The sequence below is a fragment of the Neodiprion lecontei genome, chromosome 3 (assembly GCF_021901455.1).
Source record: "Neodiprion lecontei isolate iyNeoLeco1 chromosome 3, iyNeoLeco1.1, whole genome shotgun sequence".
In the NCBI taxonomy this organism is placed as follows: Eukaryota; Metazoa; Arthropoda; class Insecta; order Hymenoptera; family Diprionidae; genus Neodiprion; species Neodiprion lecontei.
In genome coordinates, this window is record NC_060262.1 from 33560309 (window position 1) to 33587099 (window position 26791).

Sequence of the window (26791 nt, forward strand, 5' to 3'; positions counted from 1 at the left end):
CTGCCCCTCCCCCTCCTCTCCTCTGAGGAGAGGAGAGGTCCTCTCCCACGACCCACCCCGCCTGCTCCTCGTCCACCTCGTCCTCCTCCTCGTCCACCTGGTCCTCCTCCTCGTCCACCTCCGACCACCTCGGGTAATACCTGGAATAGTAATGAATATTTTTAGTATAGGAACACATCAAAAATATTGTGTAAGGATTAATTAAATTAATCAATTAATTAATAATGTAATAAATTGTATAAGATTATTCATAGCTACTGAATATGTGCTTGCACGAAAAATGAATTGAAATAATTTATTGTAAACGTGCTAAGTTTGTAATATTTCAAATGAAATATAATTACAATTGCCATCAAATATTATAAGAATATTAATTAATTAATTAATAATATAATAAATTGTATAAGATTATTCATAGCTACTGAATATGTGCTTGCACGAAAAATGAATTGAAATAATTTATTGTAAACGTGACAAGTTTGTAATATTTCAGATGAAATATAATTACAATTGCCATCAAATATTATAAAAGTGTTTTACTCACCCAGCACAAATCCTCGTCCTCCTCGTCCTCCTCCTCGTCCACCTCCGACCACCTTCAACCACCTCAGGTTATACCTTGAATAGTAATAAATATTTTCAGTATAAGAACACATCGAAAATATTGTGTAACGATCAATATAATTGAGTAATTGAGTAATTAATTAATTAATAATATAATAAATTGTATAAGCTTATTCATAGCTACTGAATTTGTGCTTGCGCGAAAAACGAATTGAAATAATTTATTGTAAACATGAACCAGAAACCACGGAGCGCTTATCCTGGAAGTCGAGAAATTTTATCAGCGGACCGACAGCTACCGAATTTGGGGTTGCGCGAAAAACGAATTGAAATAATTTATTGTAAACATGAACCAGAAACCACGGAGCGCTTATCCTGGAAGTCGAGAAATTTTATCAGCGGACCGACAGCTACCGAATTTGGGGTTGCGCGAAAAACGAATTGAAATAATTTATTGTAAACATGAACCAGGAACCACGGAGCGCTTATCCTGGAAGTCGAGAAATTTTATCAGCGGACCGACAGCTACCGAATTTGGGGTTGCGCGAAAAACGAATTGAAATAATTTATTGTAAACATGAACCAGAAACCACGGAGCGCTTATCCTGGAAGTCGAGAAATTTTATCAGCGGACCGACAGCTACCGAATTTGGGGTTGCGCGAAAAACGAATTGAAATAATTTATTGTAAACATGAACCAGAAACCACGGAGCGCTTATCCTGGAAGTCGAGAAATTTTATCAGCGGACCGACAGCTACCGAATTTGGGGTTGCGCGAAAAACGAATTGAAATAATTTATTGTAAACATGAACCAGAAACCACGGAGCGCTTATCCTGGAAGTCGAGAAATTTTATCAGCGGACCGACAGCTACCGAATTTGGGGTTGCGCGAAAAACGAATTGAAATAATTTATTGTAAACATGAACCAGAAACCACGGAGCGCTTATCCTGGAAGTCGAGAAATTTTATCAGCGGACCGACAGCTACCGAATTTGGGGTTGCGCGAAAAACGAATTGAAATAATTTATTGTAAACATGAACCAGAAACCACGGAGCGCTTATCCTGGAAGTCGAGAAATTTTATCAGCGGACCGACAGCTACCGAATTTGGGGTTGCGCGAAAAACGAATTGAAATAATTTATTGTAAACATGAACCAGAAACCACGGAGCGCTTATCCTGGAAGTCGAGAAATTTTATCAGCGGACCGACAGCTACCGAATTTGGGGTTGCGCGAAAAACGAATTGAAATAATTTATTGTAAACATGAACCAGAAACCACGGAGCGCTTATCCTGGAAGTCGAGAAATTTTATCAGCGGACCGACAGCTACCGAATTTGGGGTTGCGCGAAAAACGAATTGAAATAATTTATTGTAAACATGAACCAGAAACCACGGAGCGCTTATCCTGGAAGTCGAGAAATTTTATCAGCGGACCGACAGCTACCGAATTTGGGGTTGCGCGAAAAACGAATTGAAATAATTTATTGTAAACATGAACCAGAAACCACGGAGCGCTTATCCTGGAAGTCGAGAAATTTTATCAGCGGACCGACAGCTACCGAATTTGGGGTTGCGCGAAAAACGAATTGAAATAATTTATTGTAAACATGAACCAGAAACCACGGAGCGCTTATCCTGGAAGTCGAGAAATTTTATCAGCGGACCGACAGCTACCGAATTTGGGGTTGCGCGAAAAACGAATTGAAATAATTTATTGTAAACATGAACCAGGAACCACGGAGCGCTTATCCTGGAAGTCGAGAAATTTTATTAGCGGACTGACAGCTACCGAATTTGGGGTTGCGCGAAAAACGAATTGAAATAATTTATTGTAAACATGAACCAGGAACCACGGAGCGCTTATCCTGGAAGTCGAGTTTCACCGCGTAGCGGACCCGAAGCGCGGGATCCGGGAGGTTGAGAACCCGGTACTCGAAATTTGCGGAGCGCGACTCTCATGCGTCCGCTCTACTGCGCGGTTGTTTCCAGACTGAGGAATTCGGCTAGCTGATTTTGAATTGGTGACGTCACTTTCTGAACATCCGACATCCAAACTTTGGTTTCGACCTTTAATACTATGTATGATGATGTATGATGTACGATGTATGATGTACGATGTATGATGCATGATGATATGATATGATGTACAATGATTTTAGGTTTCACATTTCATACAAGAAATACACGCTTTATCTCTCCTGCCGATTCCAGACTCAAACGGCCAGGCCCTTCGATGGTCAGCCGTTGACTGAAGATATATTCTTCAGTGAACGGGTCGGCTAATAACGCTGCCGTTCTGCGACAGTTGGATGATGAAAAATTTCGCTCGTATCTTTCAAATGTGTGTTAAAATGCACTCGAAGTGTTAAGAAGCGTCGTTCTTTCTCTCCCTATCACCTTTCTAGGTCTTTAAATCACTACGCAGCGTTAAATACCGTCTCATATACGAAGCATCCGTTTCATCTCGATCAAAATTAGCGCATCCGTGATGTGTTACAGTTACTCTGAATTTTTTTCCATCCGAATACTTTTCGAAAAACAATTCTGCTCCTCCACCCAACGCAGATACTTCACTTGCGACCAGCTAAAACAACGTTTCGATTCTATGCCTATGAAAATTCAAGATCGAGAGAGCAAATGAAAAGTTGTTGGAATAATTATGAATACTAATGTTATGGAATACATCGAGCGCGCGTCGAATAAAATCCCATTTCGAAATGAATAATTCTTCTATTTTCATATTATAGCCGATTTTTGTAGATGATCTAGCTCGTCTCCTAGAAAGTTATAAAATTTATAGCATGCATCACATATTAATCGCAAATGGAATATATATATCGATATCGTACATGGACCGCATATGCATGTATACTTTTTGGTCTCTGCATCATTATCTCATCTGATCTGTTATTTTTCATGATCTATGCATACATTCTTCTCTCGGGTACCTATACTTTAATTAAATTACTGTTCTGGTACGATATTGGAAGAAATTTATTCTCATTAATAATTTCTTGTATCGCCGACAAGTCCGTAAGTACACACAGGCTGAGTACTGACTTGGAATTACCATTGCCAAGACTATGTTACTCGGAAGGCGAATGCAGCCAGCATTATGTCGAAATCTGCAACTCTCTGATGTTCTGCAATAAGTTCTCAACTCTACCGTTGTAACATCTCAGGGGGCGCAAGCGCACGACGATGTTCGGTTGTAACACCAAAGTCCATTACGGCAACTGTCTTTATATTCTTCCGTCAACGATATAGTACCACAAAGAATTCATTCCAGCACTTGTCAAACAGCGAAAACTTTCACCAATAACCTCAAAGGGATTAGCCTTACTTTTAGTTTGGGCAAAAAACTTTTTATCTCAGATTCGATTTCTATGACCATTTCCAGACTGATTGAACCCCAAGAAACTGAGAAAACGCACCAAAAAGAGCGTGAGACCGACAGTAGAGCAATTATGAAGGAAACACCGGCAGCAGAAAAATGACGATGGGAAGTCGTCCGTTTTTTGTCTCCAAGTCTTGTTCCTTCTCTCGCAGCGTATTTCGACTTCCCTTCATTGATTACTTTCTCAAAATTACGTAGATATAATGCATTATCTCAGTACATCGATTAAAATCGTACGACTGCATGAAAACGATCGGACGCTTCATGAAATCGCGTTCGATAATTTCATGTACAATTTCCGGCCAACTGATCGTTGTGCTGATTGAGATCGTAAGACGTTAAGGTTCGATCAATATTCCAGTAAAATCAAAGTGTTACTTACAATTACTATTCTCCGTTTTTCAGTAGTACGATAAGTTGCATGGTTTACTGCTATTTTACCTACTTACCTAATGATAATTTTTACGGTTGCATCAGAGGTTACCACGCTCAAGTACGCAGAAGACGAGAAACTTTTCTACCAACCTGACAATGCCCATACGTATACTACTCATGATTCTCAGGTCCATGACTACGCAATTTCTAAATATTAGAGTATTTTCAAGCCTTCGTAGAAAAATGAAAGCATTCCGTCATATTACGCTGTTCAATTCCAATGTCTTCGTGTGAATCAAATCAAGATGATTGATTTGCTACGCCCTGTGATACGGTGAGGCTCAAGTTGTAGAACTGGAAGATACGCCCACCCTTGAGGTGGATGTATACGGTACACAACAGAAATATTGGAATTATAATTTTCATTCAGTAATGAATGAAATGTTCAGTAAAATGTAGAACCACTTCGAAGGAAAATTGTAGTCGCCAGGAACCAGAAAGGTACTGCTCCTGTCACTTACATAAGTTCACCTATTTAAAAAACAAATTTTATCAGTGTTGGAATAAACTTATCATCGCCGAAAGTGAGTGTTTATTTCAAATTACAAAAAGCTCATGTTTACGATGAATGAAGTGACTGGTGTGAATGCGAATCTACGATATAGTTATCGAAGCCCCAAGAAAAAAAAAAACGGCAAACGAATCTTGCGTATATTGCACGTTCTGATCACAGCATCAGTTTGTGTCTACATATGTGAACAAAAAAGGATTGAAAAGTTCCAGAAAGGAAGGACACAATTATCTGGTGTTCAAAGTGATTTTTATTATTGAATTTTCATAAGTTAAATATTTATTAAGATTAGGACTGATAGTTGGTTGATTTTCAGTTATCACAAGTTAGACTCTTCCTCGCGCTGCACATACATAAAGGCTATGAGTACAAAATATAATATTCAATGTTTTATGATACTAAATACCCTAAATCTGTGAAGATCTACTTAATAAGTATTAGTTGTCAAGTTTATGTACAAATTATTTAATATAAATAAACGGAACCATTTGTAATGTACAAAATAATCAGAAAATTATACAAGGTATTTTTTTTTTTTACTTAGGTCACAACGTGTCATGAAATGCTGTACAATATATACAATGTAATGTACGTATACCTATTTGATATTAATTAATTGTATTGTAATTACTCTGCTAGGAAGTAGATATGCTCAGACAGAGTAGGAAATGACTTTTATTTTCATATTTATACTACTTTTCTTTCACTTTATACAGACAGCACATTCATACTCGCACAAATTACATATATATTATATATATATAAACACACACAGCAGTAATTTTACATTTCAACTCACATTCAGCTACTCGTGAAATAGAAACGTGTTCGTATATCACGTCAATAATCAGTACCAAGGTTTACTTACTCCTATACATTCAATGACTCGGGTAGTTTATTTTTTCTTTCTTTTTTGTTCAATTATACACGAAGTAATCGCTTAATCAATAAAAATGTAGTACTTGGACATACGCTCTATTAGTTATCTTACACCGATAAACTGAACTCACGGTTCATCTTACAATTCCTTACAGCTGTAAGGTCTGGTAATTTAGTTGCCCCAGGAATATCGGCGCTTTCATTTCGAGAATTCAGACTATCGTATACCTCCTCCCAACTATTTATCTCCAATAAAGATCAAGTACTGGACGTGAAAATTGTCCTTTCTCATCTTTGAACCGAGAAGAACAGCACACTCAGGATTCTTCGGTGGATGTTGTTGAGATTTGAGTACTAGCACCACTGGAAAAGCTGCTTCTGCAAGTTTCAACGGCAAACGCGGTTTCTGGCACTTGCATGAACTGCACTTTGTCTTTCGGCCAGCGATTCCTTCCGTAAACGCAGCTAAAAATATTATATTTCGTGTCCATTTCCACATGGCTAAGATTGCTGCTGGGCCTTCGTTTCAGTACCTTTTTTGCCATCAAACTTCTGTTGTTCTTGTACGAGAGTTCCCGTTTGGGGCAGAAAACTTTTCTCAGCTCCCTCTTGACGCGGCGTGATCTGTACCCGAAAAGCAGAGGGCTAACGTATGCCGCCAGTATCAAAAAGCTGAGCGCCATCACGTCGTAATTGTGCGGAATTTGGTCAGCCCCGGTAAGACGCAGCGGCTCGATGTTCCTGACAATTAATAGAACTACGTACGGCGTCCAGCATATCAGACCCATCACTATAACGAGCGCACTAATTCTAGCCGCCCGCGTTTCTTCGCGATATCTAAACACCGAAGCATTGCTGATTCTGTACTTCAACGAGTTTATGTAACTCGAGGTACTTTTCACGCTGGAAACACGATGAAGAGGTATTTTATGAGGCGGCGTAATCGTCACCGTTGGCGCTGCGCCCCCATTAGCTGAACTGCCCAATAGAGAAGACTCAGCTTCGAGGAAATTGTGACCAGACAAGCTTTTGTGGAGAATATCTTCCGGCTGGTCCATTGCGCCGTCCGGCCGATGATACCCGCCGTTTAAGTAGCGAGCGTTTATTGCCGATTTGCCGTTGGTGTGAAGACTATTCTGCAATCTTGACTTGGCGTTGTGAATTTCGAGGGCTGCACGCGACAAGATACCACTACATGTCATTTTACTATCACTACTACTACTACTTTGTACTGTGTCCATCATTTTTGATGATGCAGCATTTACGTTGGAGTGAATATCCGGACTGGCCAGGACCTCGGATAGCTGCAGCTGCTGTTGCTGCTGACTCGTTGACACCGAAATGTCCGGCTCAACACGATCGGAATCGCCAAATTCTTTGAATTTGTTTGGTCGATTGCTGGCCGTTGAGAGTTCTGTGTCCAAGATGAGAGGTATTCGATTGGATTCCGATCGATCCTCAAACGTGTTGTGGCACTCGGCAACTTCTATGTCCTCGAGTCGTCGGTTTTTCGAAAACTTCAGCATCTCCTCTTCGTCCTGGTCCTCCTCCTCATTGGCGCTGCTTTCGCCGCTCGAGTCCTCCGGTATTTTCAACCGATCGAGGTTCTTTCTCAGAATTTCCTGACAGAGGATATCGTGAGAAGATTTACGTCTGTTATCGGGACGATCGCGGAACTTGCTCCGTACAATGTTGTCGTCCGCAAGACGATTGTCTTCTTTTTTAGTAAGGAATTCCGCCCTTAGCGCGGATATAGGAACTTTGGAGATTTCTTTGGTAGCGTCCATTGTCTTGGCCGGCTTTTTCGGCGACACGTCAACTTTCTGCAAACCAACGGTGAAGACAACGCCACTCGATGGTTCTTCTGCAATTGCCGACGAGCAAAGCATCATCTCGGATCTTCCCCGCAGTATGTGACTAGGGCTCGTTTCGATGCTTTCGTCGATCGACGACAGACTCGATATCTTTGGGATCCTACGAAAATCATCGGTGGAAAAGTCATGCCTGACGTTCCCATATTCCTCGCAGAAACTTGGCGAGGACAACATCGGTCCGGATCCGGTGCGTCTGGCACGTTCCGAATTTTTATGAGCTGCCGAATAAATGCTTACGTACATCCAACAAACACCAACGAACGGCATTAGGTAAACGAAGAGGGTGTAAAAAGTGGCGTAAGCCAAGCCGTAGGTAACATAATCGAGCGTTTCGTTTCCCAGCATCGTGTTATTAGTGTCCTCGAAACTCTCTCGAAACGTTTCATCAAGAAACATTGTAGAGTTCTCAGTGAGCCGCACGTTCTCCTCAATGACGGAGCTGCCGTTACTTTCCGTGACCTTCACCTCACTCTTGAAGTCATATTTCTCCGTCCCATTGCCGATGGAAATTGTCGAAGCAAGGCTCATGTCCAGTCTGGGTTCCACGACGAGTCGATGATCGCTTAAACAGGCTAACCAGAGGCTGTGAGGATGGGGATTGAAAGCTGCGAGAAGGGCCAGGAGCACGGAAACCAGCCATACAGAAACGATGAGCACGCCGCACTTCAGCTTGTCGATTCGCGTACGATATCGAAGGGGATCGACGACCGCAAAGTACTGATCAATCGCGATCAGAAGAACCGAGAGTATCGACGATGCCGTCACAAAAGCCCCGGCACCTTCCGAGACGGAGCAGAGGCTGGATCCAAACGAGTCTGTCGGCGGGGTGTCCAACATCAGAAGAGGAGTCAGGATCACGCACGTCAACAGATTCGACGCGATCAAGTTCATCACGAATCTGGGGAAAAAGAAAAGAATACGGTCAAAAAAATGGTGTCTGGCTGCCACTGCTATTTCAGTGTGAGCGATATTTTCAACGTTATTAAGGTGAGGCGAGTTTTCCTTTTCGTTTTTCGTCGTATAATTGTATTCGAACAGAACGGATGAAAGAAGATTTGTTACGGTGTGTTTGGCCTCGTTCCTCGATTTTTATGTGAGTTTATAGATTATGATCATCACTACCGCAAGTTTTATGAGCCGAAATCTTTTTATGGTTTCATCTGACCTAGCCCAATCCGGTACTCAAATAAACACTGCCATTCTTCCATGAAGATATAAATAGCAACCTTTCTGCAGATCCGTTTAAATGCATTGCAGGAACAACAGCAATGGTAGATGTATAACCTGCACGGCCGCGTTTACGACGGTTGCAAAATTAAACCCCGGGATAAAACTGCCCAGGAGAAAGAGTTATGGCCGATATGTTTGAAACGGCATACCGATCTTAGTTTGTGTATAAACACTGATCTAATTGTATTTAACCAAGGGATCAAAACGATCGGTTATAAAGTACCGAGAGATGTCAGCGAATGTAACACGTGACCTGCATCTCTCTGACAGGGTTGAATGTTGAGCTTGGCAATGCGCGGCAGATGAGCTTGCGCTTAATTCTCCCAATAATAACGTAAGATAGTCGGTGGTCGAGTTTATTATTTTACGTACACCCTGACTCCAGAGACGCGAGTATAACTCGATATAATGCAATATTGTACGAGGACGAGTAACCGAAAGCTCACATCGAACGCTGAGCGTACCTGCATCTACTTGCAGTCGAGGACGACTAGCGTATTTATGGTGGATCGACGCAATATCCGGCCGGCAGTCTCTTGACCGATTCCAGCTGTGCTAACGAGTTTAGTAAGCCAGGGGTGCGAACTCGTTCCCTACAATAAACATGTGTCCATATTTTCGTCACCTCAACTTCTGCTTTTTCGTATACTACAAAATCTGCGTAAAAGCGAACGACCTCAACCTTAATTCCTAATGCTTAGTCTGACCCAAAATGTGATGGGATTACTGAAAAATCTTGCGGACGATCGATTGGTTAGATGGATTCATCGGTAAGAATCCACAATTTCATGTACAAAAGAAATTTCTAATTGTACTCTTGGATTTGCACTATGCGCGAATTTCAATTCATTCTCCGCAGTCCATTAACCAGTTTGTACTATGATGATGCGGTAAGGTTTGTAGGTCGAATGATTATCGAGTTGTTTCATGTGCGTTAATGAACACCGAGGTTTTTTGACATTTTGTCACGAATGAATCGATGAGGCGGCATGAGTATGTAACATATTGCTTATTTCGGACTAGAATATTAATGCAACTACTTGTACCTGTCGTGCATTCCCACAGCTCTTTACCGCACGATACAAGTTTATATTCACGTGTCGACTATTGGTAACATCAATAACAAACTGTAACGACCCCCGTGGTAGAAATGAATGATTTTGACTAGTTGAAATCTACAATTTGTTTCGCTATTACCATCTACTGAAAGTACGCGGGGAAATGAGAAAGAAAAATATTACATTACACGTGGATACCCAAGTTATACGTTGTTCCGACAGTGAATAATAGCAGCGAATGGAAGTTTTTAACTTTGTGAAACATTTCAACGAGACACGTTTATCGATTGTTGAGCCTAAGACGCGATGACGGGTGAAAAACATGCTTTTATATTGTGTCGGTCTTTGGAGGAGTGGCAGGCGTATAATCGACCGAGTCGTCGAGTTAAACATGCAGTCTTGAATTTGACCACTTGACGAACGTACGTAGGCATATTCTTAGTTTTTCGTTAACGTGGGCGATACATAGAAATCGAATAAATTATTCTTGTCTCTGACGTCATTCACATTTTTCAACGCCATGCTGTCTTTATTCTTCCTGACGAGTATCAACAACTATAATCTTAACGAAAACGTGATACATTGACATATATTTTTCCAACGGCAGAGAACCTCTGATAAATTCTTCGGTGCACTTTATTATAACGTGACCTGCATGTGTATATATTTGCGTTTTTAACAATGTTATGCATAATTATTTGTTTAAATTATGGATTCCAATCTCAAATATTTTTACTTTCTTTCCATTTAATTCGTTCGCTTCTGCGTAGTTTTCATTGGAATTGGAATGGAAATATTGAGAGAATTTACCTACCCACATCAATGTTCGCGGTATTTTTAAACGGCCATTTATCTAGATGATATAACGAGAGAGTCGAAGAGAAATATCGATTTTCGAAAATACACGCCTGTAACCGCGTCGTTTGAAAAGCAGTATTGGTAGAAAAAAAAAAAAACAGGTGGTGAAAATAAACGGTACGAAAGTTAGAAAAACTTATAACGTTCGTCATTCGGTAAAATTTCGGAGAGGAAAGACGGAAGAAAAAGTTTGCAAGTGTCAAGATGACCGAACTGCATGTGCCTAATGTTTTTTTTAAATTCCCGCGTGAAAACAAATACAAGATTCCTGAAATTTTATTTCATACATTTTAATAATTTTAATCGCATGGAAATTTCCTCCTCAATTTTCAATCAATGATTATTGGATATATTTAGAATTTTTATTATAAGAATTAACCCTGATATTTAAAAACATTTAACCTTAAATATTGCTGGGAAATTTCCGACTAGAGATGAAAGTGAGGAAAAATTAGATATTTGACGTACACGAATTTAAAACCTGGCGCAAAATCAACATGGCTAGATTTGAGACACTTGTCATTTTCTTTTGCCCTGAGTCATTTGCGTCACTCTGTATATAGGTACCAAGCAGTATTTCACGCCAAGTAAAATAACGGCAAGAGTAACTGCAATTTAATTTGGCGAAAATTTAATTTTGGAAATTTTTAATTTCCCAAGTAGCAATAGAAGCTTTTCATAATCTGCTCCTGATTGGCTATTAAATCATAAGTATCTGTTCTCCTAATTGGCTATTAAATCGTTTGATTATCCGACGAATCGTAAGTAGCAAAGAGGCCGGCCACTTGGTTTGTAATAATTTTAAACCGCTGAACGGCGAGCTTACTGAGAAAAGTGCATTATATAGGCGTGACAATGTGAGAGCACAAATTTTACCGCCTCAGCCGCGCGCCAAGAATTGCAACACTTCGCCAATCTTACAAACTTTCCGGAAGTGGTTGGCTGCGAAAGCAAAACTTCTCTCCTATCCGAAAATATCACAAATTTTCCCGTGCACAACGCACTGTCCAGCTTACTATACGATATTATTCTCCAACGACAGATGAGATACAACAACGAAAATTTACGACAGAAACGAATGAATTGAATGGAAAGAAAATAAATCTTGACGAAAAATAATGATACGGAGAAAAAAAAAAAAAAATTAAAGGAAAAGCAACGTGGGAGTTGAACAAATTTTGACACAATGTTCAGAGTGCACCTCAATTTACTTACGAGATATGAATTGCCACACGGGTGGATGAAACCGCTTCACAAGATTTGTTGTCTCGAGAAACGGAAAAACAGAAAGATGTGAATAAGCTATGGATAGAAAAAAAATGAGTCTAGAAGTAATTCGTAAAATTAGAATATAAGCAAATATTTGCACGCATATACGTTTCCTTTCAACGTGCAGCAGGTATAGTATCGCTTGAATTTATTACGACATATAATATGCGAGGGGGGAGGGCAGGAGGGGGAGAGGGGATTACGTGACCTTCGATTTTACGATCCAGCGCATTTTATCCTCTCGACGGAAATAATAATAATAATAATACAAAAGCATAAAAATTGAAAAAGATAAAGTGCTTCTTCGTATGATTAAGTAGACGACCAGTGGGTCTCACCTGTTCGATATCGTGCGTAGGCCGGGTCGCTTGAGGAAGGCGAAGAGGAGGGTCCCGTTGAGGAGGAAAGACCCGAAGAGGACTATCGTCCAAAGCACCATCGTGATCCACCATCCTCCACCTTCGGAACTCTCCGGCGCACCTCCATCCATTCATAAATAATTGTCCAAGCCTGAAATTGGAAAAAGATAACATTGATTGTAGTTACAGTCGATGTGGCAGAGAAACTATGTATAAGGATATTACGACAAGTGGAAGGAACACGTCAATCTGGGAGCAAAAATAAAAAAGTGTATTTCGTGTGCTTTTTCTTTCAAAGCATTTATTTTAGTAGAAAAAAGAAAAGGCTGGAATGTGATTCGTTTATGCGTCACCGGAAACCATGTCGCAATTTACGTTGGAACCCGGTTAATTTCGATTTGCACGAGTGCTACAACGGCGGTGCAAAATTTATAGGGATATGGTTTCGGAATCCGGACTCATTTTCAACATCGCGGGATGGAATCGGTAGGTCGAATATATATAACCGACCAATTTCCAGTGCATCCGGTATATAGCCGTGGCAATCGTCAATATTTTGCACAAATTCCAGCGAATTTCCGGTGCCGATTGGCACGGCTTCGCATATATGGAAACTCATGCATGATTACGCGTACGCGTCAGTTTGACGTGTCCTCGAATTTGATAAATGTAAATCTGAATTAGTAATTCTTGAATGAATTTGACAATTAAACGCAACGCGGGTCAAGATTCAACGGTTACAATTGGAATCGAAACAACGCGAGACTTCGTTTTTCAACAATCTTTATAAGACGAAATCGATGACGGTGTTTTTCCATCGATTAGAACATCCAAGGAAAAGTGAAATATGTGGTAAGACAAAGTTATGAAAAATGTAAAGCATCTAATAGCAACCGGGACAAAGAATCAAACAATTAAATATGGGATAGTCGATCATTGATTTATGAACCGAGCGATTAATCCTCTACGACTAATCGACGAAGAAAATTTCTTATACTACTTATGCGACTTCTGCACCTACGCAAAAGTCTGGCAAATGTCCAACTTCTAAATTTTCTTTTTTTTCTATTCTGTGAGATAAACCAAACGAAAAATGACTTTCCATTTTCGTGACTATCACGTGATGAAAAACAAAAAACCACAGTTCGCGTTGGCAAACTGTCGCTGCGAAACATAAACTCGATACTGGATGTAGTCTTCGATTCCAGAAATGAAAATGTATCGAGCGAATGAGATTTTAATTTTACGAACTCGCAGCCATGGTGGATTCGATTTATCGCTTCTGACACCTGTCCAATGATATTTTTCATTATAATTCATATTTCCGCACGATGTCACATTTCGGTTCTAAAAATTATTACCGGTCGCTGGTCGCAGTTATTAGACCTGGGAGACTAATTTTACTAGTTTGCGTAAACTAGATTCTTCACGAGAGATGATAAGTGTTGCACACATGAAGCCAGGTTGAAAAAAAACGCACTTTTTTTTTTGTCTATGACTAGACGAATTCACTCGATAGATGAATACACTAATCGCGTTAGTTTCTAATTGATGAAAATATCAATGACATGCTTACACCCGTGAGTGCAGAAAAAAAAATGAAAAATTATAAAGTTTGGAGTAACTCTTGTTGGAATACACTCGAATTTCAGCTGAAAAATACAAACGACCTTATTTGAAATCGCAAATAAATCAAATCTGTTAGCTCGTCACGATTTATACTTGTCGCATTATCGAACCTCTGACATGCTGCAAGGCGGAAGTTTCGACTCGGACGATTTCAAAGGTCGAGACATCGATTGGGCTACAGTGGGACAGAAGGGAAATTTTGTTTGGCGGGATCCTGAAAATAAAGTCATTCGCGACGATTTTTTTTCGCGGCTGTTAGAGTGGAAGTATGAAAGAAGACTGAGATTTGAGTTAAACCGAGAGTACCTTACCTAATTATTATATTTAGAATATAGCCTGTAAGTAAGAGAGAAAAAGGTGCGTCCTCGTTTGAATAAAATAACAATTTTTCTTCAAATTTTCAATCCCATCAACAAATAAGAAACATGCCAGCGTTACAACTGCCGCCTAAGTGGATATTTTATATTCAAATATCGGTTCCGTTACGTTCAGGAAATCTGGGGACGCGAATTGTACACCACAGTGGGCAGCAGCGGACATTATACCAAGAAATAAATATAAATAAATAAACGATTTAAATCCACCAAAGAAGGCCTCGCTACGGAGTAAAGTTGTCCTTTGAATCGGTGGGAGTTTAATAAATCCGAATAACCGCGATACCAGAGAGACCAGTGGATCGTATTTTTAAACGTTGTCACAGCAAGGAGTTGATCTAACAATAAATAAATCTGCTCCTAGGAGCGCCGTAGGACTCTCGGCGTTGTTACACGCGCGAAAAAGCTCGAAAGTCTGGCCCACGCGGAAGCCTTCTGATCAGTTTCGGTTGTTCGAAGAACACCGGGTTGAACAAACGTCTGTCAATGAGCCAAATATAATAACGATGTAGGTATAGGCGTCTTTACCCGGCGTCGCTACGCCGTCTCGTTATTCGCTGATCCGTTGGAGGCGTAACGAGTCCTGGACCATCTAGCGGAATACTTATTTTCCCATCCAATTTATTTTTACGAATGAGCCGTACCCAAGTCAGTCCGGTTTCCGTGTTGTAACACATCACGATCGCTCCTTCGAACCGGATGACGAGTGGAAATGTCTCGAGCGGTTCGCTCTTCGCCTATTTGTAATAACAAACCGCTGCCCTGATCGAATTCTGCCTCATTCATTAAATCGCCGGCTCGTTTCGTAAGAGTGGAGTTGAACGAGAAGACAAACTAGATTTCAACCATTTCCAAGACGACACTGCGGCAAATTTTGTAAGCGGATTTTAGTACTTAGAATTTCGGTAATTAAACAAATCGCTCCGGTGGGTCAGAATCCTGCGTTTCTATTCAAGTTTCAGAAAGATGAAATTCCTCGAATGAACTTGACTGTTCACAAGAATTAACATGAAAATCTTCGCAAAATTCGCAAATTCACGGTTTTACACAAAACTAGGTACGCGCAAGTTAATAAATATAACCGATGTACTGACAATGACGGCCGTTAGATCGTAGAGTGAAATGTTCTGAAAAATTTCATTAGATCAGTCAGATAGTATGAAGAAAATTAATTGACCCGTATTTTTTACCTTCTCAATTCAATGTTTGTTAACAAAGATATAGCGAGTTGAATTTGCGTGACTTCATAACGTTCGTATCGTAGTATAACTATATCTACGCGGATTGTGACATCACTCGTCAATTTCAAACCGTTATATATCTTTGTTAACAAAACGTTAAATTGGAAAAAAGAAAAGATACGCATCATTTATTTTTCGACGTTTCATCCCACGGACCTAATGGAATTTCTTATTTAATGAACCACGATTCTCCTCATCACCGCCGTTGCAACAATAATTGAACCGAATGGTTAATGCAGCTGTATAATAAATCAGCCTCTCGTCCGCGGAGGATAACTTCCAACTTGAGTATGCGGTTGAGAAAAAATCACTGCGGAAGCTCCGACATTTAGAGAAATACAGGCATATATCCGTTATTCAAAACAAGTTGAAATCGATTCGAGTGGAAACGATGATGCAAACGATGGTCCCAGGCACGAAGGTAGGGTACCATTCAAAGCGCGCCTACGCATCCGGTGAAGCCTTTTCCATGATCGACGTCGCGACTTGTACGTGTGCCGGTTGTTCATTAAATCCCGGCGACGGCGGCCGGCGGCTCCAGATTGTCTGCAATCTCTCTCTCATCAATACCTCCAACGACTTCAAGTGTCTTCCAATGGTCTCGTCGTCCCACTCGCCTCAGCAAATCAACGGTGCCGTTCACCCGACCTCAGCCAATATTTCACTCGTAGGTGTGAGAATTTTTTTTTTCTTCTTCTTACACAATCGTCGCGTTACGAATGACCGACGCGTACCTAATGCGGTGTACGGCAATCATTCGCATCTTACCGCTGCATCGTCGCGCAATCGCAAAGAGCACTTTTTTTCTCAACGTTCAAAAAGTGAACGGGTTTATGCTTCCGATATTTTGGGGCCATTGTAAAGAGCCACTCGCATTTCACGTGCTCTTTACGTGTTCGGCATCAGTTATAGTTGGGATGTGTGTAATATTTCACATGCACGACTTTACGTACAACGTAAGTACGTGGTGGTAAAGGTAATTTTTAACCCAACGGAAGAGCGGAGAACAAGGTTATAAAAACAACTGCTGCGGGTTGGCGGCTGTTGGCTGTACGATGATGCGTGGTGGGATATATGAGTATACGTATGGTTCACGTGAATATAAGTATAATAGATGTATAAATGTTGTTGCGGAATACGACATTTGTATAGCAACAAATATGACGAATTGTGAAACGCGGCCGCAGGTCACTGGCCAAATAATATTACTTAATAGGTAAATTTCCACGGGTGAAATTTTTATTGTTTACACGGGTATTCAAAGCTGTAATATTATATAACATGTGTAATACTCGCCGCGAAAGTTGTACGTTAAACTTTTATTCACCACGCACGGGTAGGAATCCATTTTGCAATAACGCGCCGGTTAATCTACTCCTTTAAAACGATAAATAACGAACTCGGTGGAATAATGATTGATAAGATTAATCGATCATACGATATTTTAATTATTACTTCAAACTCCGCCGCATAATGGGAGAAATTGTAGAATATCGTAACCGCTCCGTCATTCCGCACTGATCGAAGTTCAACAGTTTTTTTTTTTCTTTTAAATTCAACTAACTCGATGCCGCGTTATGGAATATTTAGACGAAAGGCTGAGACAGCAGCGGAAATATTCCACGTACTCTGTGTTCTAACGAATTTAAAGCGATACTATTATACGCATAGAATTTGCTGAAAAAATTAACTTAAATCATCTCCTATACCATGCACCCAAAATATATCGCACGATAACTTGGGATTCGAGAATTCAGCGACGATTTTTTCTTTTTTTTTTTCGTTTGCCACGAAGAAATAACAAGTTGAAGCAAAAAACAGAACTAGATGGAAACTTTATACTGTCATATTGAATATGTCGGTTTAAAGAGGCAATTCGTCGTGACGATTTATGAACCGGTTGGCGGTATTTTTCCACCTACGAATCATCGCCTCATTCCATTATAATATATTTTGAAATTTCTGAGACAACAAATATTTTTAGACAGTAATCGGTGTATTTTAAGTATCAGCAACCGCAATGAAGTAAAAGTATATAATTCCAAATACAGTCTATAAGAGTGGAGAAAAATAAGAACGACGAAGTTATATTGGTATCCTAATCGACGAACATACCGATTATTATTTCAATTTACGTCGATTTCCTTGTTTGGCATCAAAAATCGAATGATTTCCCAAACCGTTCGAACCTAGGCTGATTGTGAAGTTGCGCCATAAACACCGTATCTACCAAAGTCTGTAAAACCATACTATCAATGCTGCACGCGAAGACCAGAGTTTCGATTCATCGTTGAAAAATAGTCGATCTATTAGTCACCGTTATTGTTATCGTAGGTTTTCGTGGTATTTTTGGTACTACGGAGTCATTTCAAGAGCTATTCACTTCCGTCACACCGTACAACCAACCGGAAGGTCAGAACAAATATCTATAGTCGGATGTCGTCACGCGGGGACAAGCCTTGACTGTTCTGCCTGAAAACAATCGGCTGCACTGTTTTTGTTCACCGCATTAAGGAAAAACCTTTTGTTACATCTGACCGACATTGGTGCGCAATAATTCGAAATGTATGGATGATTTTTTTGCGAACTGTGAGACTAAAATGTCTCATCGGAATGAAACGGCGAACATTTTTTATAAGAGTCACATATCGAACCTGTGTGTACGATTTAAGGTGATAAAAACACGGGAAAATTGACGGACAGTTGTAAAATTTAAATATAGTATAACGAGATACGTAAACGATTATACTGCAAAGCGTGAGCTTCAACAGTTTATTTGATTTCTTGTTACCTGTTCGTTTATTCTTTCATCGGCTGGCCAACAGACCGGCACGGTGAAAATTGCCGTACGTTAGGATTTTTTTTTTTTTTTCTCTTCTCTATTTTGTCAAGGTATAACAACTCGAGCCAATTCCGTTTCTGTCACGTAACACCGAGCTTCGACCTTATTCGGATCACTGCATGCCAGCGGTGAATAAATCGCGAAGGAAACAATAATTAGAGAGAATTAGAAAACAGAGAGGATACTGTGAGAAAAACCGATCGATAGTTCCGGGAAAATTACACACTGGAACGACGACTATAAAGTTTATTACACCGCAACCGTGTCTTTAAATTGTGCAGCGGCATCGCTTTAGTTGCACAAAGAAATAGAGAGCCAAGGATCGATTATAATTAGTGTCTTATGTAAGTCGGAGTATATCGAATTATTATCTGCACGGTACTAAATACTTATGTGCATAAGCTGCGTCTGCGATATAATTAGGTACCTACAATGCTTACTCGAAAGTAAGAAGAATTTTTTCCCTACGATGGCAGGCAAGAAAAATTTCCGCGGCTGTTTTCCATGCCGGTTAATCATGAAAATCGCGGCTCGATTATTCGCGGGAGTTTAAGAGACGTTGAAATTACTGTAACAACTTCACTCGTTCGACAAGAAGGTCGTGTTATGATACCTACACTTCGCGCACGTAAATCCGGTCACAGGTGAAAAATTGGGTCGCTTGGATAGCTAACCGCTAACACAACAAAGCCAAGAAGTTTAACGTTCGTTCGTTATAATATCAGCTGAATACAAAATCCGAGTACCTGCAACAACCATAACGAACGAGTATCGCAAAAAACAGCCGAATGATTTACGTCATAGCGTTCAAAATTGGTTAAGAATAAGAATAAGAAGCCACTCGAGTCGAACAAGGGACATGGAATATATGTAAAGATATATGTACAATTATAGTAGACGTCCATTATTATTGCTGTAGAGAGAGCGTAAAGAAGAGGAGCGTTGTAACGAACGCGAATGAACTTTAACTTTCGTAGCAATACGAAATTTTGTGAAAAACATATTTTTTACGGCAATTGCAAGATTTTTGGATTAAAATATAAAACCATTATGCACGCAACAATAAACTATTGTTATTATTATTATCATTATCATTATTATTATTATTATTATTATTATTATTTCCTTTGTCAATCGACAATACCCAACTATTTGCTGAGTTTAACATGCAATAATACACATCGACGTATGCATTGCGTTCTATTACGATCATATAAAGGTCGCGATGTGTCAGTGACCGGCATTGATTCGAAACGCTTCGATGATTCTCACGCTATGCGCAAGATGTTGGGCAGATGCATCACGTGTTCGAAATTATTGCGCAGATCTGCATCACCCGTCAAACGATGTGACGAAATAGCTCGACAATGATATATTCAATACGCAGGAACGCTCGGCATGGAAAACATGTTTTTGAAAATAAATTTTTCTATTCAAAATGAGTCTGTCAAAAACCTTTTAAACGATTTTTATACCGCGCAAAACGGGTGTCAGCCTGCCGCAGTCGCGCGATTCACAATTTCTTGCAAACAACAACTTTGGCAATAATTATAAAATACTTTTAAACTTTCTGTAGGTTTCTTTTTTCTTTCTCTCCTTCTTCTTCTTCTTCTTCTTCTTCTTCTTCTTCTCAGTTTTACAATTTTATTATCCTACTCACTGTAAATCAACTGACGCAACGTTCATTTTTAATGCGAAAGAAACCAATTTGTTTATTATCCATTGCGACCGCAAACCGCGTCTCAAGATCGAAAAATCAAATGCGAGATTTCTTTCGCTGGGTTTTGTCCAATTTTTTTGGGCTCGAATATACATATAATCGTAGCGGAATATGAGAATGAAAGAAAATAAGTGGAAAAATAAGATCTAAAGGCACGATTAATAAAACTGGGAAACGACGTAGGCACAAAAATATTCCGTGCAATTAGCGGAAATCAATGGATATTGTTGATCAAGTATTACCGTGCATTCTATTGGGCACAAGAATATTATAAATCGACAATAGCTCAGGTGTCTGTGTATAAATGCCGCATTGTGTGTCAAATTTCGTGACTCAGTATTTTTAACACGCTTCTGGTTTAAGCCCCGAGGTTAAATTTCTGCACCGGTATTACAATGTAGGCATAATCTGATTATATGCACGGTGTGCAGTATGGCAATTGAAGAATTTAAACAAGTTATTTTCAACAAAAATTATTCCGGTACGTGTTACGCCCAGGTACCAATAGCCAAATGACAGACCATCGTGAATATCAAAGTTGGAATAAAATCACTAAAATCGCGCTCTAAAAGTGTACGTGTGGAAAAAAAATTGTCCTTAGCACAATCTCATTTAATTCAATTTGATCATGCCAGGCGTTTTTTCGTTCGCTTTTTTAATCAGGAAGAAAGACGAGTTTCTGGATTTTCCAAGGCACTAAATCATAACTATCGTGTTTAATGACGGAATATGCTAAAAAATTTCGAATAAAACTCTAAATGTTGCCTAAATTCTATAAGCTGCATTATTTGAACTCCGTTATGATTTCAATTGACAATTCGTTCCCTAGATCTAGTTTTTCGACAAAAATTAACACCAAGGCCTCGTTTTGGCAATGCCAAACTCATTCGTAATGAAAATAAAAAACAAAAAAAAAATAAAAAAAGAAACGAGATTAAAAAACCCGAATGTTACAGCTACGTTATTAACAGATAGTGATCTCGGTTAAAAAAAAATCTATGAAAACTATCATTTATAATATCACCTTTTTTTCAGAAGTTGTTCGGTCCATAAGTGCAACAGACGTATCTGTATAAATATACACGTAGTATATTATACATATAGGTATATGCAGCAAGTTAGTCTCAAAATGAATTCAACTGAGACGATGACAACAAGAATTACGCCTGCATATCCATTGAAACTGCGTTGAAATTCTTCCACGTGGCATAAGTATGTGAATACATGTATAATAGATATATATTATCTATATATATATATACTTTATGTACGGATATATAGCTAGGCATGATTTAGAGACGTCCACGTGTCTCGATGGATCGCGTGGAAAATATCCAGCGGCGCATAAAAGGTGGGCAGAATCATCATCATCGTCGTCTCTTTATCTCCGCGCATGTATATCTAAGAAATTATATTTATAGGTACATACATACATACGCGAAGGCGAGAAGACCAAAGGAAGTAATTGGAGCTAAATTTAGTGGAAAATATGGGATGAGAGCCGCATGACCGCGAAAATTATCCCACTGGCCTAAATCTTCTCGACCCATTTACTTCCTCTCCCCCTTCACTCCTTCCTTTCTCACGTGCTAATCGCGTTAGATTTATGCAACTGCAGCTTCTTCTTCTTCTTCTTCTTCTTCTTCTTCTTCTTCTTCTTCTTATTCGTCTTCGCATTTTCCCATTTTCCCATCGTAACACGTCACGAGTTTATGACGTTTCTTTCCCACAAAACGCTGCACGGTATGATCGGATTTTTGCAGAATGAAGAAATTATATTGTTTGGTGAAATGGGTAAAGATTTATCCCAGGAAAAATATAAGGTAACAATGAAACGAAATTTTCTTACCTATTTTTACCGGGCTCTGTATTATCAAAATTTAATCCAAGTTACGTTAGCGATAAGCTGACTCTTAGTAGTTGCTGTTTTCTTCGGCAACGTAACGTCTTCCGCAATCGGATAAAATGTATCCGTTACATTTCAATATACCTTTGCCACACCTGTAAATGTGTGTAGAATAATCTGATCCGTACAGAGGCACGTGTATGTGGAGGAGAGAAAAAAAATTGCTAAACTCGGCGTTTTATTGCAGAGGCAAAATTTTACTACCGGGTCTATTACACTTGCGGAATGGACAATCTTGCATGCGAGGCCTAATATATTATACGTGATATTATACAGTATAAGGCATAGGCTGGAAGTGAAGCGAGAGAAGGTTAGATCGTAAAATCGATTGAAGTATAAACGCCGTTTGAAAAGCCTTTCTCCGTACTTAACATATGCACTAGACAATTCTTCAACGCAGGCTATATATATTCTAGTGCTGGAATATTGCCAAAGGGTTTGAAAAATTATACGGGAAATAAATATGAAAAGTAACGAAGAATTGGTGAAAAGTAATCGACACGATTCGGTATTTGTGAAAAAATAAACGAGTAGTTTCTTAAAAAAACGGAAACAATTCTTTCAAAAATGAATCTCGTACTTGCGTTAACAGTGCGAGAAATCGGAAAAATGCGGAAACACGAGAAGGACAAAAATGAGAAAAAGAAAAAGGCAACGACTTAGAAAGAAACGCAAACTAAACGTAATAGGTGTGATGATACACCTCCAATCTCTCCGATTCAACTCTGAAGTTTCGGGCTCCGCGATTAGAATCTACTGTAACCGTTCCGAAACCGAATCCAGTTTTGTAACAAATCAACCTGATTCTAGAATTAACATGCGAACTGTAGTAAAAACTCAAGGTTCGGTTCGTTAAGACGCGTGGTTCGCGAATAAGATCCTTAACAGGCATATGTCGTAGTTTTGTTTCCATATCGAACCTTCTTCGAATCTGAATAATCAGTGTTCAAAACCTTGAATTATTAGTGGCAATCTGGCTTATACTAACGATCGTTAATTCACATTCCTCGCCTAACGTACCGCTTTGTTTGCTACCGCGTTCTAATGTTTTCTCGAAAAAAAAAATAAAAAATTCACATTGAGTTTCCCGTTACGCGTATCGTTCAGATAATGCGTCCGTCTAAATATGCTTCGTATGCATAATGCTCGTCAGTAAGCATTGAAGAAAATTCTTTAAGACGGAAAGGACGATCCTGCGATTGGCAGAATGTCAGAAACCTCGTTCATCTGTCAGCTATATAATGAGGGGGGAAAAAAAGTCGAATCACTGAAATCGCTTTTCTTATCTGTAGAATCCCCGACTGTAGCCGAAAAATGATTACATTATCCAAAAATCAGTATAAAAATCTTCTACGTGTCGTGTCACACTTTCGCAAATTCTGAATATTCGCACATTAAAAAAAAATATATATATATATATATATATATATACCTACGTCACAATTTTTAACAACATGACCTAAAAAGCTTCGACGCAATGCGGCGAGAGTGGAAGTGGGTGAAAATTACGTTACGCATAATATTATACATTCAATAAGTGAAACTGTTCCGAGTTTAGTTCAATTAATATTGGTTTCTCAATTTGTTTAACAAAAATAGCGGACCACCCGATACATGTTTGCATAGAGATCGTATAATGCAAGATATACTTTGTGCAAAAATGATCAAACAAATAGTATAATGTCTATAAAACGAAAAACAGAAATAAAAGACTGAACACTTTTATACAAGTATTGCTATAATAAAACGCTTCGATTAAATACTGCTCTATGCATGAGAGATGAAACTGTAAAAAGGCATTGGCTTTGATTTCTTCAAGTGTAAACAGCCTACCTCTGTATTCCATTGACGAGCAGATGGGCGCCAAATTTAAATTCGTATACAACGCATAGCGATGGTTAAAATCGATGAAGATACGAGATCCTTCAATGGCCATTCACAACCGAAGAATTTGTGCCAGGGACTGATTATAGAAAGTTAAATATTTCCAACTCACGAAGCATGTGCTTGCAATACGTAATCAGAAAATAACACTCGCTCCTTGTGCGCAAAAATAATTTTCCTTTCATTTCTGATGCTTGATGCTTTGTTTTGTTTCTTTCTTCGGTTTTTTCTTTTACTTCTTCTTTTGTAAGACCCTCGCAGACATTTACATAATAAGTCTCTTCGCGATTCCGAAGTCTTTTATTTTTTCAGCTCAAACTACGTACGTACATGTATATAATACAAGTTTTCGCGGAAACATGTAAAAGAAAACACTTTGATCTGAATCTGCAGACTGCGACGATTTGTTCTGTATTCGTCTCCGATTGTTTTTTTTTTTTTCCTTTTTCGTATTTCCTTTTCTGTTCCGTATTCTCGGCTCTCATTGATTACTCATATATTCTACGTATCATACAATTGTCGAATAAATAACACCTGCAGATTTTCTACAGATACGGTGTTAAACACGTCTCACTGATCATTGTCCGCAACTTGTGTAAGTAAATTGTTTACATTTAATAAGCAACAGCTGATCCACATCACGTGCATAATTTACATTGCTGTGTATAGAAACCTGTTCGTTACACATGCTACTAAATTTCGTTTTACAGAGTCGCTCCAAGATGTATGTTCCAAATGTCGAAGGAAAGTTTCCACTTATAAGTCACGCGTGAAAGAAGGAAGTGTGTAGGTATGTTATAACAAAATGAAATTTAAGATAATCGCTACGTTTATTTTCCGTCGATTCGCACAATGGGCATCGCAAAACAATAAAATAAATTATTCAATTTCGAATTGCGAATGATAGGATGAATTATGTTAAGAAAAGTCTTTACGGACTTTGTACTTGAGGAATTCATAAGTACAACCCAATTTGAATGATATTATGCAGAAGATCGTTATGATTTCAACATCGTTTAGTGGTTTAGGAAAAACCTTTCGGTGAAAATAATAGAAAAAAAAAGTTTACAGTGACGATTGCACTCCCTGCAGTCGTGTGAAAAAAGCACGGCGCATATCGAGAACCGCGCTATAAAAATGGATAGAAATAGAAATAAAAATTATGAAATTGGCACACTGAATGAGGTCAAAATCGTTTATAACTTAACTGCAGAGATCGCGGGGTGGCTGATCTCCATTCGTTGGTACCTTAATCACCAAGAATTTCCGGTCGGTACGATAACGTTACGATCGGCTGCGGCGAGCGCTGCACAATAACGTCGAGAAGGATTAGGTACGTCGTTGTAAACCGAGTCGTTCGAAGGTGGCGTAGGTACGTAAGTACGAGGCGGGGTTGAAGTTCCGAACTTGACAAGTTCGAAAACGCCAAATTACGAACTATTGTCGGCGAAGAAATTGAGGCAAAGAAATCAAACTCTTACGAAACGATAAAGTTTCGAACGGTCGAAAGCCCGACGACTCGATGTGCCGAAATCCAAGATTAGGAAAATTCAAGCTGCGATAGAGCAAAGTTCCGAAAAATCAATTTTCGATAGAGTAAAATTCCGAAAATTAAAATATACTCACACAGCGTAGTTTACTCCACGAGCGAGCGTGAAAAATCAGGAAAAAACCGAAAATCAGAATGACCAGAATGCCGAACGTAAGAACATTGAAAATCCGAAACAAAGAAAGATCATGGTGGTGAAATTTCACCAAGCCAGAAATTCACGGAACTCGAGATCTTCGATCATTCGGAATTTCGATATTTCAGATTTTTAAAGTTTCCCATTTTCGCACTTTCGAGACTTTAATGTTTCGTCAAAGTTTGATTTCTTTAAGTTACGTCACCAAAAAATTCTGAACACTTTAAATTCGAAACTTCAAGCCCGCCCCGTAGATACGTAAAATAAACGTCTTACACACAACATGTAATACAATGTAATGGTGGCTAATTGTGAGAAAAGAAAGGTGGAATTTGTTCACTCCCAGGGAGCGAGGAGCAAATTATTACAGAGTAATACTCGCAAATCCGTGAATATCTCGCAATGCGAGATAGGAGCGAAATTCATTCAAATTGATACTTATACCTAGCGACACGTGCGGATTGCACCCACGCGTGCCGCCAATTTATCGTGCATAATTTACATATTTATATGGGGCATTACGTGCCAACTCAACCTGGGTCCGACCCTTGACCTCTTCGATTTGGCACGCGATTTTTCATATGATTGTTCTCACTCTCGAAGGCACCCGGACTTTTTTTTAACGTAATTTTTTGAATCGATGTGAATTACGTAAAATTTCTGAAAACGAACATATTGATCGACGCAACTGAAAAGACTGAAATAATTCTGAAAAATCCTACGTCACGTATAAAAATTTTCAAAATTTGAGCCTGGGTGGATCGACGTTTCTTTCTTGTATTTTTCGCTCTATTTTATAAAAACAAATAAATAAAAAAAAAAAAACCCGAGTGCGTTCGAAAGTCAAAACAATCGTATAGAAGAAAAATCGTGATTGAAATTATGAAACGAACTCGATATATTGGTACATAAAACGTGCGTAGAATGAGAGAAAAAAAATGACTTGATAAATTTCAAAATTTAGAGCTTCTCAATTTCGTTGTCAGGAGTCAATCACTTTTCGAATTTCAAAATAGTTCACTTAACCCTCTTTCTCAAATCGAATACATCTGTGCAGGTTTCTAGTTTTAC

General features: G+C 39.1%; 1 protein-coding gene across 1 annotated transcript in view; it reads right to left on the reverse strand.

The window, feature by feature from the left end:
• Positions 1-5144: 5144 nt before the first annotated feature.
• LOC107223176 overlaps positions 5145-26791 on the reverse strand; it is a 46183-nt gene continuing 24536 nt past the window's right edge. The window contains exons 2-3 of the mRNA XM_015662785.2: positions 12419-12590; positions 5145-8563 (exon numbers count right to left, since the gene is read on the reverse strand). Coding sequence (XP_015518271.2) covers positions 6109-8563; positions 12419-12570 — 2607 coding nt within the window. The 5' untranslated portion in view covers positions 12571-12590 and the 3' untranslated portion in view covers positions 5145-6108. The remainder of the gene's footprint in view (positions 8564-12418; positions 12591-26791) is intronic.